Raw genomic sequence first — 14,800 nt, forward strand, 5'->3', positions numbered from 1 at the left:
TTTTTGATTACTGTAAACCGCCCAGAGAGCTTCGGCTATGGGGCAGCATACAAGTGCAGTAAATAAATAAATAAATACTATATATATTTTCAACAGTCCACCCCAGAGAGGATTACTAGATTATAAACGCTAGTTGCAACATCCTTATTCTTCAGGTAGTGGTGCAAAGGACACATCAAAAAGCTTCCAACACAGCCCCCCCAACCCATCACTCATCAGGCCAACAGCAGTAAATATCCCTCTCCCCTTTGGCAAATGATCAACACAAAAATCCATCCGTCAAGTTCTCATGCTCCCAACTGCAGAAAAGCTGTGAGGCAAGTTAGGGAGCTGTCTTCTTCCAAGACAAATATCTTACCTATTACCTGCTTCTTGATCCCTTTAAAAACCTGGAGATGGCTGGCATCGTACCCGAGGCCTTTCATGTGCGAAGCAGGTGCTCCAGCACTGAGCTACCATCCCTCCCTTGCTTTCTGCATAAGGAAAGATCTCCCTCCCGCCCCTGTACCATTTGCAGGGTGCAAGAAGTACCACCTCAGTGGCTCTGCAGAAGCCCAATGCAATGGCAACACAGAATTCAGAAGTAAGGAGAGGTGGCTTCTCCCCTTCCTAGCGGGAAAGGGAGGCGTCAGTAGCAACTACGTATAACTGCAGGCTACACAAGCCAAATTTGCTGGGCCTGCATAACTGATGTAATTGACAAAAGCACTCCTGGGATCCATCGCTACCCACATATCTAGGATCACGTTTGAATCTGGGGGTACTCCCCTCTGCTGCCTATGAGGTTTTTCTGGCACAGTGCGATTCTGTCTGCCACAGATGCCCTCCTCTTGTACAGATGTTCCCAACCAATATTCTTTTGGGACTATTTATGCATTCTCATCCCGCTACAGCTCTAAACTTGCTTTTGAACCTTCACCACAGATTCTGGATTAAAAATGGAAGGTAGAATTGGCTGTCTGGCTGTCAGCACCACAGACAAACCTTGTCCAGGGGCCATGCCTTGCCTAACTTGCTGTAAACTGCCCAGAGAGCTTCAGCTATGGGGCAGTATACAAATGCAATCAATCAATCAATCAATAACTTGACATGGCTGCGGACTGGGCTCTAAAAGTGACCACTTTCTAGGTTTACAATCTATCATTAGCACAAAAGGAACAAAAAGCAGACTTGCAAACTAATGAAAATTCCATCTTCCAATCCCAAGGATCAATCAGCTCTCATAGGAGTACAAGAAAAATGCCTTACACCAAGTCAGATTTTGTCCACCTAGGCAGTGCTTTCTATTCAAAGCGGCAGTGGCTTTACAGTCTCAGACAGAGGTCTGTCCCATCATTCATGACACGGATCTTTTTTCAGTTCCAGGAACTGAACCTGGGATCTTTATTTATAAAGGTATTTATATACTGTCATCTCATAATCAGGTGGTGTAGAGGATATACAGTGCCTTGCAAAAGTAATCAGACCCCTGACCAATGCTCTCATATTATTGGATTACAAATGTTACACTGTAATTTCGTTCTGTATGATATTTTATTTTGAAACACAAACTCAAAATCAATTATTGCAAGGTGAAATTGGTTTTATGCTGTGAAATTCAGTAATATGAGAGCACTGGTCAGGGGTCTGATTACTTTTGCAAGGCACTGTAACAACTTTGGTTTATGGATGTCCAGCAGAACCTTGATTAGATGTGTTAGTGGCTGCCAGCACAAAACTTGGGCTTTGCCACAAAGACAACACAAAACTTTGACTTTTTTGAAGGGATACAAGATTTGGCAGAGGATTGGAGCCCCAGCCTCCTTGATGTTATGGAGTTTAGATGTCATATGTTAGATGCTGCCTCTTCCAGCTTGTTTATCTTAACCCCTCACTGGCTAGTGGCTTCCTTTTGTTACTCAGAAAGAGTTACTTAGAAAGTCTGAATCTACGTCCACAAGTATGGCTGCAATTCCTGTTTTCTACAACTAATATTCCCCGCTTGAACATTATCCATCCTTGATATGATATTTCCCAGATACTTCACTTATATTAGGTCCTCTTAACAGGATTTCACACACTTAATCCCACTTTTGGCAACTCCTAGTGGAAAGTTTCAATAAGTTATACTGAAGGTGCCAAGACGAGTCTCATGTGTCTGGGCCGCTCATAAACGCTCTCCCATCCAACCTTCTCCAGCTCCACTAAACAAAGACTAATTAAGATATTCATCAGTGCAGCCAAGACAGCTTCACACCTATCCATATGCTTTCTTTACTGGACTGAAGGCAACCTAGTCCTAAAGCCCCAAGATATTACAGATTTATTCATTTAAAAGATTTTACACTCACCTTTCAGTATGCTCTGCCCTCATAGGGTGGCTTACAAAGCTCAGGCATATGAAAGAACTATTACAAAAACAACAGTCAACCAGCAGCATAAACACAGACATGAATAAATGTGTCACCATAATTTTTTTTTTTTTTAAAGACCAGCAGTGATGAGGCCATATGCATGGGGAGGGAGTTCCCAAATGTAAGGGGCCACCACTGAATATCCGCCATCCTAACAGCTCTGTCTCACTGATGGGACAGAGATCAGGGTCTCTTGGATGCTGATCTCAGTGCTTGGACAGGCTCATATAGTTGTAGGTAGCCCTACAGATAATGCGGTCCCAAAACACTTAGCGATTTAAAAACCCAGCCTGGCGCCTTGAATTGAACCCAGAAATGAACAGCCAGTGAAACTGACACGTTAGTTCATATAGGTGAACTAATCTGAACCCCCAACTCTCAAAAGCTGCTCCAGCTGCAGTTTCTGAACAGCCTTCAAGGGTGATCCCATGTAAGTTGCATTACAGTAATCAAACTTGGAGGAAACCAAGGTATGCATCACTGCGCCTGAGTCATCTTTGTGTAGATAGGACCAGAGTTGCCAGAACAGCCTAAAGCTAGTAAAAAACACTCCTAGAAACCAATGTCAACAGCACCTCCACAGACACCACGGAATCAAAGAGCACTCTCAGTGCATGTACCTAGCCTTTCAGAGGAAGTGTGACCTCATCCAGAGTCAGATCTAAAGTGTTTCCAGATTAGCAGATTTCCCAAAACAAGTACTCTGTTTTATCCAGATTCAGCTTCCATTCGTTAGCCCACAACTAACTTGTTAATTTTTACTGAAGTATAGTTTTCTGCCACACATATCTAAGTACATAAGGTCTTCAGCACCCTCCACATCCAAAATTCTATGCCAACTTCAGAGCCTCAGCCCTTAAAACCTGATTCACCTTATCACATTAGCACAACATAGATAAGTACTTTTCTTGCAAACTGTGCCCTAGGCAACCAGGCATTTTAGCTTTAATTTTTAATATGAAATAACTCTTTCTACCCCAAAAGGCTAGAAATACATGACTCAAACAAATACAACAACTTCAAAACCTAAAGCAACGTACATGACAGGGCTGAAGTGCCAGACAATTTGTAACTTAGATACAAAATTGGCAAAATATTTGCATTAGCATGTAGCCACTCTGAACAGGCAGCAAAGGTTAAACAGCCAAATCACACATCCACAGCAGCCTGAGAGCAAGTTTCCCCATGTGACATTACTCCAGGTACCATGAGGCAGTGCTAATGACGTGACCCTTACTTATGTGAATGCTGCGCTCTCTGGCAAGTACGAACAAGCCCTTAGTGACTTTCCCATTCTAAGGAAGAGCTCTGTGCAATTCAAAAGATAGCATATTCTCAAATAAACAAATAATCTATTAAGAAGATTACCACTGCTCCTCTTTGTCTCTCATTCTAACACAGCATTAAGTGTTTCAAAGGTTATTTCACACATTACAAAAGGTTACTAAAAATGCACCCATACCAGACCCACAACAACCTACTTACATCCACGTGTCCTCAAACCCATGAAGCTGCAGAAAGAATAATCAACGAGACCAACGGCAATAATCTGAGACATATTTTATGCCTGACCTGTATTTGACATAATCCTACTACTCTACAAGCACTCAGCTGAGTCAACGTTTGTGTAGTAATCAAAGGGAGGTCTTAGAACTTCAGATAAGTCTTACTGGAGACTGCAGAACAGATGGAAACAGAAATTGTACCTGAACAAAATGAAACCCAGTGATTCAACGGCTGCTCGTCTCACATCATCGTTGACATCACTGACCTATTAGGAAAGAAAAACAGGGTGAAAAGTCTGGGTAAAGTTCCTAAAATGCACAGAAACATCTAGAAGGCATGGATGCATATTTATCAGAGGTGTGCATAGGACTTTAAAGCAGGTCACATCCATAGGCAGACTGGTATCTTTGGACCATGGCATTCTTCTGCACTGCCCAGCTGGAACAGGATACAGGGTTGAATCCAACTAGGTTACTTTCAGCATAGACCCATTGAAATTAATGAACCTGTTAGTCATGTCATGTTGGGGCTCTTTAGTTGAGAGAAAGGGTAAGTGAGCAGTGGCATGATAGAAGTGTCTAAAATTATACCCGCCATGGAGAAAGTGGCTAGAGAAAGATTTTCTCCCTCTCACAACACTAGAACTCGTGGCCATCCAATGAAGCTGAACGTTGGAAGATTCAGGACAGACCAAGGAAAGGACTTCTTCACACAGCGCAGAGTTAAACTATGGAATTCACCCGCACAAGAGGCAGTGATGGCCACTTGGATGGCTTTAAAAGAGGACTAGACAAATTCATGGAGAATAAGGCTATTGGTGGCTGCTAGCCATGATGGTCATTATGCTCTGCCACCATAGTCAAAGGCAGTATGTTTCTGAATACCAGTTGCTGGAAACCACAGGAAGAGAGAATGCTCTTGTGCTCAGATCCTGCTTGTGGGCCCCCAGAGGCATCTGGACAGCCACTATGAGAACGCCAGACGAGATGGGCCATTGGCCTGATCGAGCAGGCTTTTATGTTCTTATGTCCATTATTCCCAATGGATTTACTCTGAGCAGGGCCAATAATGGATACAACCCTGAGAGTCACCAAGCTCAGGTGGCATCAGACCTTCCTAACAGGTTAGTGCTGGGAAACTACTGTTCCGCCTACCCTGTGGAACTCTCTACCCTTAAATATTAGACAGGCACCATCTCTGTTATCTTTTCGGCGCCTATTGAAGACCTTCCTCTTTCAACAGGCCTTTTAAATCTGTTTTGGAATTGCTTTTTAATATGTTTTTAAACCTTTTTTAAAAAAAATATGTTTTTAACATTTTTTAAAAGATGTCTTAAAAGCTTTTAAAAAATGTTTTTAAAGTTATTTTGTTTCAATGTATTTTAAAGTCTGTTTTTATGATGTTTTAAAGGGTTTTTAGTGCTTTTGTTTGCTGCCCTGGGCTCCTACCGGGAGGAAGGGCGGGATATAAATCAAACAACGAACAAATAAATAAACATTTTGATGTATTGTTTTTAACTTTTGCAAGTCTGTCAGCTTGAAAACCTGTATAGAAAAGAACAATTAATCAAGGACACCAAAGAATTCGGTTAAGCCAGACTCCTTTTATTGCATGAGGTTTCCATCGCTCTTATGTACTGTAAATGGTAACAAACCCACAATACTACTCCCAACTTGTCATGTGTCTTTTTGGAAAGATAGTCTGGGAAAACCAGGCCACTCCAATTGAGCAGAATCGATAGACAGGCATATACACAATACTACGGAAAAGAAGGGAAAAGTGAGTCATTATGTTATGGTCTTGTCTGTTGTTGGTTTCTTAAACCAATTGCAATGTGATCTTTGTAAGATTTTAATCTTCCACAAGACAGAGAAAGATTACTAAAATTTTAAAAGGACAGAATCAAAATGCTAAAAATAAACACCACACAGAGACCCAAATAATAATTATCTACTCATTGTTCTTGCACACTGGAATAGACTGAGTGGCTGCCATCCACTGCAATACAGAGATGTACTCAACCAAAGCAAATCTGGGTTCATTCTTGCTATAGCTGGGGAGCTTGGTATAAACCACAGTTAAACTGAAATATGGCTTAAATGCGAATGTGCAGTGTGCTTGTGAACACTGCTGAAATCATCATAGTTAAGAAAGCTTAACTATGGTTTGCTTCAATAGCCGACTGACAAACCATGGTTAGGAACCAGCCAGGAAATCACTGCTCATTGTTTGTTTTCAAACCATGGTTTGCTCTACCTATGGCCTGGTATGATGTTTGAATTGACAAACCATAGTTATGGCTACGACTTTACCTGCAGAGACAGGTATATTATGGCAACGAGAGCAAAAGTATGAAGCTAAGTGAACAGAAAATAAAGTGGGCAAGCAGCTCTAAGCCAAGGCTTGCCTGTTTGCTTGGAAATTCAAACCACAGTCTGTTCTGGAACCAGCTATACTTACAGCAACGTGTAACAGACGCCTGATGGCCTTGTTGTTTCCTGAGCCACAATAAGCCATTGCAACAGTATACATCCCTGAACGACGGAGGATTGGATCCTGGAAGAGGTAGAGCACTTTAACATTTAAACTGCTACGTAACTGCTACATGACTAGATAGGGTGGGGAATCAAAAGAGAATCCTCTTCTCTGAAACTGTAGAAAGCCACTGCCAGTCAGAGTGGACAACACTGAACTGATGGACCAATGGCCTGACTCAGTGTAAGGCAAGTTCCTATGAGCTCACTTTCCAACTCTATTTAACAACTGTGCTGTGATATATTATCATATTGGAAACTTACTTATTTTTAAAATATCCACACTAATTTTCCAACAAAACTGCCACATATGAGTTACAATTGTAAAATCCAGTTGAAATATGATGCTGCACGGCCAGGAAAATTTATATTTATCTAAGTCCGCCTGAACTAATACTAGAAAACCAATTTGCTGAAGACTCCATTCAGTATTCAGATTCTTAAGCGAGCCCCTCCAAAGAGTCTTTGAAATCTTTGTTATTTGCCTTCTGGCTTTAAATATCTATAACACACTGGCACTAAATACTCAGAGCAATACTTAGAAGAGTTGAGGTTTTAAACTTCAGATAGTCTGTCCTCCTTCATGCAATAATATTTTAGACCAGAGGTGGGCAGAAGGCAGATCTCAGGCAGATCTGAAATAGATCAGCATGGATTTCTGACTCCCAATTGTTCAACAATATTAAAAAAAAATACCCAAAGTGGATTTTTGTATGGAAGGACTGTGAATAAATTCCTGGGCTCTGTTAATTCTTTTGCACCAGGCTCAGGTCAGTGGATCTCAGGGAAAACAAAGTAGATCTCCTTCCTTTAAGGGAGGAGCAGAACACTACATGCCCTATGCCTCAGTCAACAGTCAATTTTTTTCTGGATACCCATTCCACTTTTTTTCCTCTGTTAGGTGCTAGCAGAGTGAGCCAGGAAGTTTCCTGGCAAGTAACTGATTATATAAAGTTAGGCAACCTCTTTCAACCTTAATCACCCACCCTAAAATAACATGGGGATAGCACTGACCTACCATACAGGATTATCATAAAGATTACAGAGATCTCTGCAAAAGGGTTTGGGGAACCTGTACCTTAAAAAAAATCTTTACTATGTTTATTATGCATTAATGTTTGCTCAGTACCTGCCTTGAGGCCTGTTGTCAGGCAGAAAGGTGGAATGTTTTAAATAAACACCCTATAGTCTTAAAATGCACCTATTAAGAGATCCTGAAGGGGGGGAAAAGCTGAAACGAAATGGGTAGTTTTGTAAGAGCAGCTCCACTCACCTTGTCTCTGCAGAGGCTCTCTATGAGGGCATCTGCCTCCTCCATTCTCCCATACATCACCAAGGCAATGCCAACTGCCAGGCCCCGCAAGATCTTCTCATGCTGGGTTTCTTGGGCATAGCCCACCATGTCCTCAATCGCCTGAGCATTTTTAGATCCAAGCATCACCAGCCCCAGAGCCAGACCAGCTGCTTCACCTTTAGGGAAAGAAAGAAACAGAGTCGCTGGACCTCACCACAGCTCCAGACTCGCAAACAAGCAAAGGCTCAGGATAGGTTATGACCCAAAAGCAAAAAAATCCACATCATAAAGCAAGATGGTCACTTGGGTGATCCTTAAACTCTGGACCTCTGCACCTTCAACTGGTTCTCTGGAGGCCCTTTCCAGAGCAAACAGTGATGAATCCCCAATTAAAACTCAAGTCCTTCTGCACTCCAACTAAAATTGCATTCAGCGGAGGAGCACTGGAGCACAGAAGGAACCAAGTTTCAATTTAACTTCATGTCATCTCCCACATGGCAGCCTTCATGTAAGAAAATGAGGTGGCCCTCAAGGGATCCGCAAACCAGAAATATTACAAAACAAATCTAAGAACTGCTGCCAGAAGCCAACATTTAAAAATATTAGGGCACTCATAGTGAAGCAATTATCAACCTAAGGCTGGAAGAGACAACACAGAACTCTAACCCTGACCTCCCCCCCCCCCCGCAACTTCTTCACTAGCTGCATGGAGGGTATGAACAAGCCCTGAATCCACCCCTCCCAAGAACCCGCTGACTGTATGTATAGAGGCGTAGTTCTCAGTTGTAAGCCTCAGTCCAGCATATATCACTGCAGGTTGGGGCTCACATGATTTAATGTACCCAGATAAAAACATCCCCCCATAACAGAGATCTAGCATGTCAGGAAGAAGGATTCTAGCAGTCTCCTGCCTGAGGTGCTAGTTTTCTATGCACAGAAATGTTTTTTCCATGAAATACCATTCTATCATATCAATCCTCGCTCCAGACACCTCTATGAATTTAAGACGGGAGTGGGAACCCCCAGCCCATAGGCCTAATTAACTCTACCCACCAGGACAAACCACACCCACTTGCCAATATCTGACTTCATAAATGAAAGCATGCGTGGGCAGGTAAAAAGCCAGTTGGGCCAAAAGGGACCTCTGAAGTGTTGCTGATCAGCTGCGCTTCAGAAGCCCAGCTTGCATGTATCAGCTCACCCAACTTATCATGCAAAGGACCCTGCCCTGTGCTTTGAAGACCAGATAATCAGCCGATTGTGGCCGCTTCATTACGCAGGGCTCTCTGAAAGCCTTGGTGCTTGGGGCTTCTGATGCGCCATCAATCAGCTAATAGTGAGAGCTTCTGAAGGGTCATCTGACATCACTGAGATGGCAGGAGACTGAGGGGTAGGCAGTCCCGCCCACCTATCACATTTGGCCCACAAGGGGCAGGTATAGGGACAAACACACACTTGGGTCAAAAGCAGCTGCTTACCTGTCACTGCATCATCCTGGTATAAGTTGGTTTTGAGAAGATCATAGACATCCTGACGCGCAGTCCCCATGGCAGCCAAGCCAAGCCCCAGGCTGCCCCCATGTCGGACAATCTACAAGAAAGACAATGGTTTGCATTCCTTCAGCACCTGTACTCAGTTTCTCAGGTGGGGCAGACAGGACAGCAGACAGCCCACGCTGGAAGTCAGACAGGCAACACGTCAACCCATTTTATTTCAACACTTTGTAGCAATGCTCTTATTCCAGAATACAAACGTTTTTCTAGTTATTGAGACTATCCAATTGACTATACGCACTCATGTGAAATTATGTTCCTGTTAACTTTTCTTCCTTCCCTGTGATGTAATTTTCAGCAGTTGAAAAACACAGCACCGATGGGAAATGGGGAGCCATCTACATTTTACATTGCACCTTGTTTACAGTCTTTATATTCTGCCCTTCAATAGAATTTCCAAGGCAGCTAATGTAACCTTGCGCTAAGTCTGGAGAAACCCAAAGATCACCCTGCTACCCTGAGGTACTATCTCCCATGCATCACAGGACACGGTACTTACATCATTGCTGGCGTTCTTCAGTTGATTCAGTAAATAGTCTATGATATCACCTCCATGATTGGCATGGATGAGTCCCAGGGCATAAAGTCCACCGCCTTCCTGATAGGCCGACCCAGGGGATGTGTCTTTTGGCAAGTACGTTGCCATCAACTGAAGAGCTTCCTTCTCATGACCCTGTAAATTGATCACAAGGAAAGAAGAGAGGACCTATGAAGAGCCCTGATTCATCAAGCCCAAGGGGTCCATCTTCTTCAGCATTTTTCTCCCCGAGTCTCTGAGAAGCCCACACGCATAGAACAAAGGCAACAGCCTTCCTGTATGTCCACATCATCTATTTTTCAGGCAGGCTACCCCTGAACAAAGAGGTTTCATTTAACTAGCATGGCTAGTAGCCAATGACAGACCTCACCTTTCCCACAAATTTTTCCAATCTTGTTTTTGACTAGAGAAACAGACTCAACAACAACAAAAACCATGCTGACCAGACTAGATTAAATCATAAACCTTGTACATTTTAATATGCATTTATGCTTATTTTGAGACAGCACACTGGGTTGTGGACAGTAGATTAAATACCGCCATGTCCTTTACATCTTTATGATTAAGAGAAAAAGAGTATGGGTTGAATCCAACTAAGTCATGGACATATTGAAATCAATGGCCATGATTATGTTGGTTTCAATGGACCTACTCTGAGAATGACTTAGTTGAATACCTCATCATTTGTCCTAAGCTAATTGAAATACAATTGTTTCCGAATAATGCAAGTAAACAAAACATTAACATGCTACTCTTAGTATTATCTCTCTCTCTATGCCTAATCACGGCAGATTTTTTAAAACTTGTTAGTTAATTCTAAATTGTGTTCCCTATATAGAAGGACTATGCTGTTTAATTAAAATGTAATGAAAAAACTTGGTAAAAATCATTTAAGACTCATTTCAAACACTGTGGGTTAGATCCAGGCTAAGGATGATATCCAACAGTCATACTCAGAGTAGACCCACCGAAATCAATGGACATTCATTGATTTCAATAGGCCAAATGTTTCCTATTGAAACTAATGGCACCAATGCATCATGATGAACTTGCCTCTTAGATTTCAATGGGAATAAAGTTAACGTAATTTCAACTGGTTCCAACATTATGAAATTAGGAGGATCATGTATATCACGTGTACCCTGTGATGTGCAAGCAGTATGCATCCCTTTTCGACCACGTGTATATACACACATTATGAGGAACAGCCACACACATCGCCAGTTATGTGGGCACAGAAAAAAAACAGGGCGGTCAAACAAAACAGATGGCATTTGTAAATGTCCCTTGACAGCAGATCACTGGAAGAGAACTCTGGATTTTTTATTCCTAAAATATTGATCTTAACACAAATTTTGTAACATGCGAAGAGACCTTAAATGTGGTTATCTATTCAAATCATCCATCTGGCAACAGAAGGATGCGTGCCAAATCTGCCTAAAAGCTGGGCCATAACCTGCAATGTAAACAAGGAGAGCCTCAATATATCCTGAAGATAACATGCCCACTCACACCTCAGATGTTATCAAACAAGTGCCAGAGCTTGGAAAAGTTACTTTTTTGAACTACAGCTCCCATCAGCCCCAGCCAGCATGGCCACTGGATTGGGCTGATGGGAGTTGTAGTTCAAAAAAGTAACTTTTCCAAGCTCTGCAAACAACACAACAAATCCGTTTGGTTTTACCTTATGTATGACACCAAGACTGGCCGTAGCTGTAAACTTTGCCCAATTGGTAGCCCTGGCGAGCCACTCCAAATTATCTCTGCAGAGAAAAATAGTGGGAATTGAACAGAGACTCAAGAGTTGTTCAAACCTTTCTTTGTCACAGGAATAGTGTGTTTAGACAATGATCCCATGTTCTTTTGCCGTAGCAGATCTGGCTCTGGACTAGTTTGACCTGATGATAGCAATATCTGGAATAAGCAACCCTCATATTCCAAGTTCAAATCTTTCACATGATCGGCACAAAGGCAACAAGATTGCTGGACTCAAAGTGAATTGCACAGATCAAAATGTTATTCTAAGTCGCTTATTTTCAATAACCTGCTCCGTTTGCACTAGACAGGAGCAATGTATTTATTTCAGTTGTTTTCATGCCATAACCCAAAACAAGAACTCAGAGAGAGTTGCACTGTATTATTTAAAAAGACGTATGAGGCTGGTAAACCTAAGAGGAAGCTCTGCCTAGGGCAAGGGGTGCTTCATGGCTCAACAAGGATCTATCTCTGGCTCTCCAACAATCAAATCAATGTACACTGAGGGAGATCATTATATGTGGAATGGCAATAAAACGTTCTCACTCCAAAATATTAGGGCCCCTTGATGAAACTCTCTGAACATTTTCAAATGTATTGCCACAATGACCTAGAAACCAGAGTTGTTTCTTTTTAAAGAACTCAGACTTTCTGAAACCAGATACCTAAATTTGCATGTGTGAAACTGCCGAGGAACTGCTCTGAACAAAGCCCAAGTAGTAAGACAATAAAAATGGACGGCCTTCAAGTCGATCCGAGTTATGGCGACCCTATGAATAGGGTTTTCATGGTAAGCGGTATTCAGAGGTGGTTTACCATTGCCTTCCTCTGAGGCTGAGAGGCAGTGACTGGCCCAAGGTCACCCAGTGAACGTCATGGCTGTGTGGGGATTCGAACCCTGGTCTCCCAGGTTGTAGTCCAGCACCTTAACCACTACACCACACTGGCTCTGAAGACAATAAAAGTGGTTACAAAATTATTGCTCTGTGGACCAACATATGGACATAAGAAACTATCTTATGCCAAGTAAAAATCACTCTTCCACATAGCCCAGTACCGCCTGCTCCAGCTTCTAGTGCCCTCCAGATGTTTTGAACTGCAGGTCCCATCAGACAGAAAGCACAGCTGTTGAAAAAGGCTGGTCTACTCTGATTTGCAACAGCTCTCCAGAGCATGTCTGACCCAGCCCTTCCATCCAAGATCCTCCAAGTGCAAAGCGCACGTGCTTGAACAGGATCATCTGCCATTTCTGGAAAAGGATAGCGAAAGGTGGCTCTCCCTCAGCCAAAAGCCCGTCACAGATTAATTTACACCACCTGGAAGTTGAGGTGCTGCCCCACGGAAGGCTTTTACCTAAGGAACTGGTCACTGGTTGTTCCACAATGCATGAAGGAGTTTGCTATAACCGTTGCTGTGTGACAGACAGAGTTTCGCACTGCGTCCTGGAAAGGCAAAACAGTAAAGAATCACTATCAGGCAAAGGGGAACCCAAACAAGTAGCAAAACCTCATGTGTAGCAACATGCTCAGGTCTGGGTACCAGAGTTCTACATGGATGCTGACAGGGCCAAAAAAAGGGTTGAGGAGGAGAGGTTACCAGAGTCTAAGACACACGTTTCTAATGTTTTTTGGAAATTGCGGGTGGAATTCAACTGAATAGTTGCGCTAATGAAAAGATTAACAGTGGTCCTCAACCTTTTTTGCTCCATTCCCCCCTTTCACCGTTGTTCAGAATATAATTCCCCCCTTCCCAAGATAGTCTCTCGTAGTGTGTTGACGTTTCGCGAGTGACGGTGGTGTTTCTCGTCAGAGAAAAATTTCTTAGTTTATATTATAACAGAATTTCTTGGAGCACTTTCTGGTCTTTAAATAATAATTTAATTTTGCAAATGAAGATAATGCTGCATGTTCAAGAATCGATTTTAATCTGTGACATTCAATAAACTTTATTGAATGTCGCAGATTAAATTAAATACAAACTACAATTTTACAGATTGTACATAGTCTACAGGACATCACACTTTGCTGAATAGTGGTCCCAATTCCCCCCCTGGAACCCTAAAATTCCTCCCCCAGGGGGGAATTCCCCCCTTGTTGAGAACCCATGGATTAGAACAACAAGATTGGCCCTCTTTCCTCTACCCACACGCCACCTTCATATTTCCTATGGAGGGCAGGGGGGAAGCCCCAGGTGACAGTTAGGGGGCACACAGGGGAAGAAGGTTTCATAGGGCAAGGAGAAATCCTTGCGTCAGCAGAAGAGCACCTTAGCACTGTGTTGAATACAAGCCTCTGTCCTCAGCTTGGCAACTTTCCTTTTTCCTTTTCGGCTTTCTGGTTCCGGTTGTCCAGTTAACCAACTATGATGTAAACCAAACTATTTCTTACAATGTGCTGCCAGAAATGTGTTGATTTGTGGGGACTCGTCAATTAGTGCTTTGTTTTTAGTACTCCTTTAGTAAATTTTATAGCGCATTGTAATACGTTTTAGTCTCTAGATTGATGAATTTTCTTTTTATTGTTAGCCATCTTGAGCAATATTGTTGGAAAGGTGGGATATAAATATTCTTAATAAATAAACAATAAATTAAAATTGCTTGTAAAAAACAGATCCCAAATCTCATGAGAAAACACTGAAGGGTATATATAGTGCAGAGATAGATGAAGGGATGATATACACAGTCTGCAAGTGTATAAAATGGTATCAGGCAACAACTGGCCACCCCCCTCTACTGATGGACAAGCACTGGGAATGTCAGCAATTAAGCTTGGGGGTGGTTGATATGTGCCTTCAAGTCGACTACGACTTATGGCGACCCTATGAATCAGTGACCTCCAAGAGCATCTGTCATGAACCACCCTGCTCAGATCTTGTAAGTTCAGGTCTGTGGCTTCCTTTATGGAATCAATCCATCGCTTGTTTGGCCTTCCTCTTTTTCTACTTCCTTCTGTTTTTCCTGCATGGGATATTAAGCATGGGATATCTGTATGGGATACTAAGGCAATGGTTCGATAATTACTGTATTCCCTGGGATTCCCTTTCTTTGGAATTGGGATACATATTGAATGCTTCCAGTCTGTGGGCCATTGTTTTCTTTTCCATATTTGTTGACAAATTTTTGTCAAACTTTGGACAGATTCAGTAGCTTGTAGCAACTCTATTGGTATGCCATCTATTCCTGGTGATTTGTTTCTTCCAAGTATTTTAAGAGCAGCTTTCACCTCACG

General features: G+C 42.4%; 1 protein-coding gene across 1 annotated transcript in view; it reads right to left on the minus strand.

Moving 5' to 3' along the window:
• The window catches only part of PSMD1 (proteasome 26S subunit, non-ATPase 1), a 132,411-nt gene that overhangs the window by 101,973 nt on the left and 15,638 nt on the right, over positions 1 to 14,800 (minus strand). Inside the window, exons 10-16 of the mRNA XM_061637548.1 lie at positions 12,927 to 13,015; positions 11,503 to 11,581; positions 9,780 to 9,953; positions 9,206 to 9,317; positions 7,707 to 7,903; positions 6,360 to 6,455; positions 4,100 to 4,164 (exon numbers count right to left, since the gene is read on the minus strand). Of these exons, the coding sequence (XP_061493532.1) occupies positions 4,100 to 4,164; positions 6,360 to 6,455; positions 7,707 to 7,903; positions 9,206 to 9,317; positions 9,780 to 9,953; positions 11,503 to 11,581; positions 12,927 to 13,015 (812 nt within the window). The remainder of the gene's footprint in view (positions 1 to 4,099; positions 4,165 to 6,359; positions 6,456 to 7,706; positions 7,904 to 9,205; positions 9,318 to 9,779; positions 9,954 to 11,502; positions 11,582 to 12,926; positions 13,016 to 14,800) is intronic.

The sequence above is a fragment of the Rhineura floridana genome, chromosome 7 (assembly GCF_030035675.1).
Source record: "Rhineura floridana isolate rRhiFlo1 chromosome 7, rRhiFlo1.hap2, whole genome shotgun sequence".
Taxonomy (NCBI): domain Eukaryota; kingdom Metazoa; phylum Chordata; class Lepidosauria; order Squamata; family Rhineuridae; genus Rhineura; species Rhineura floridana.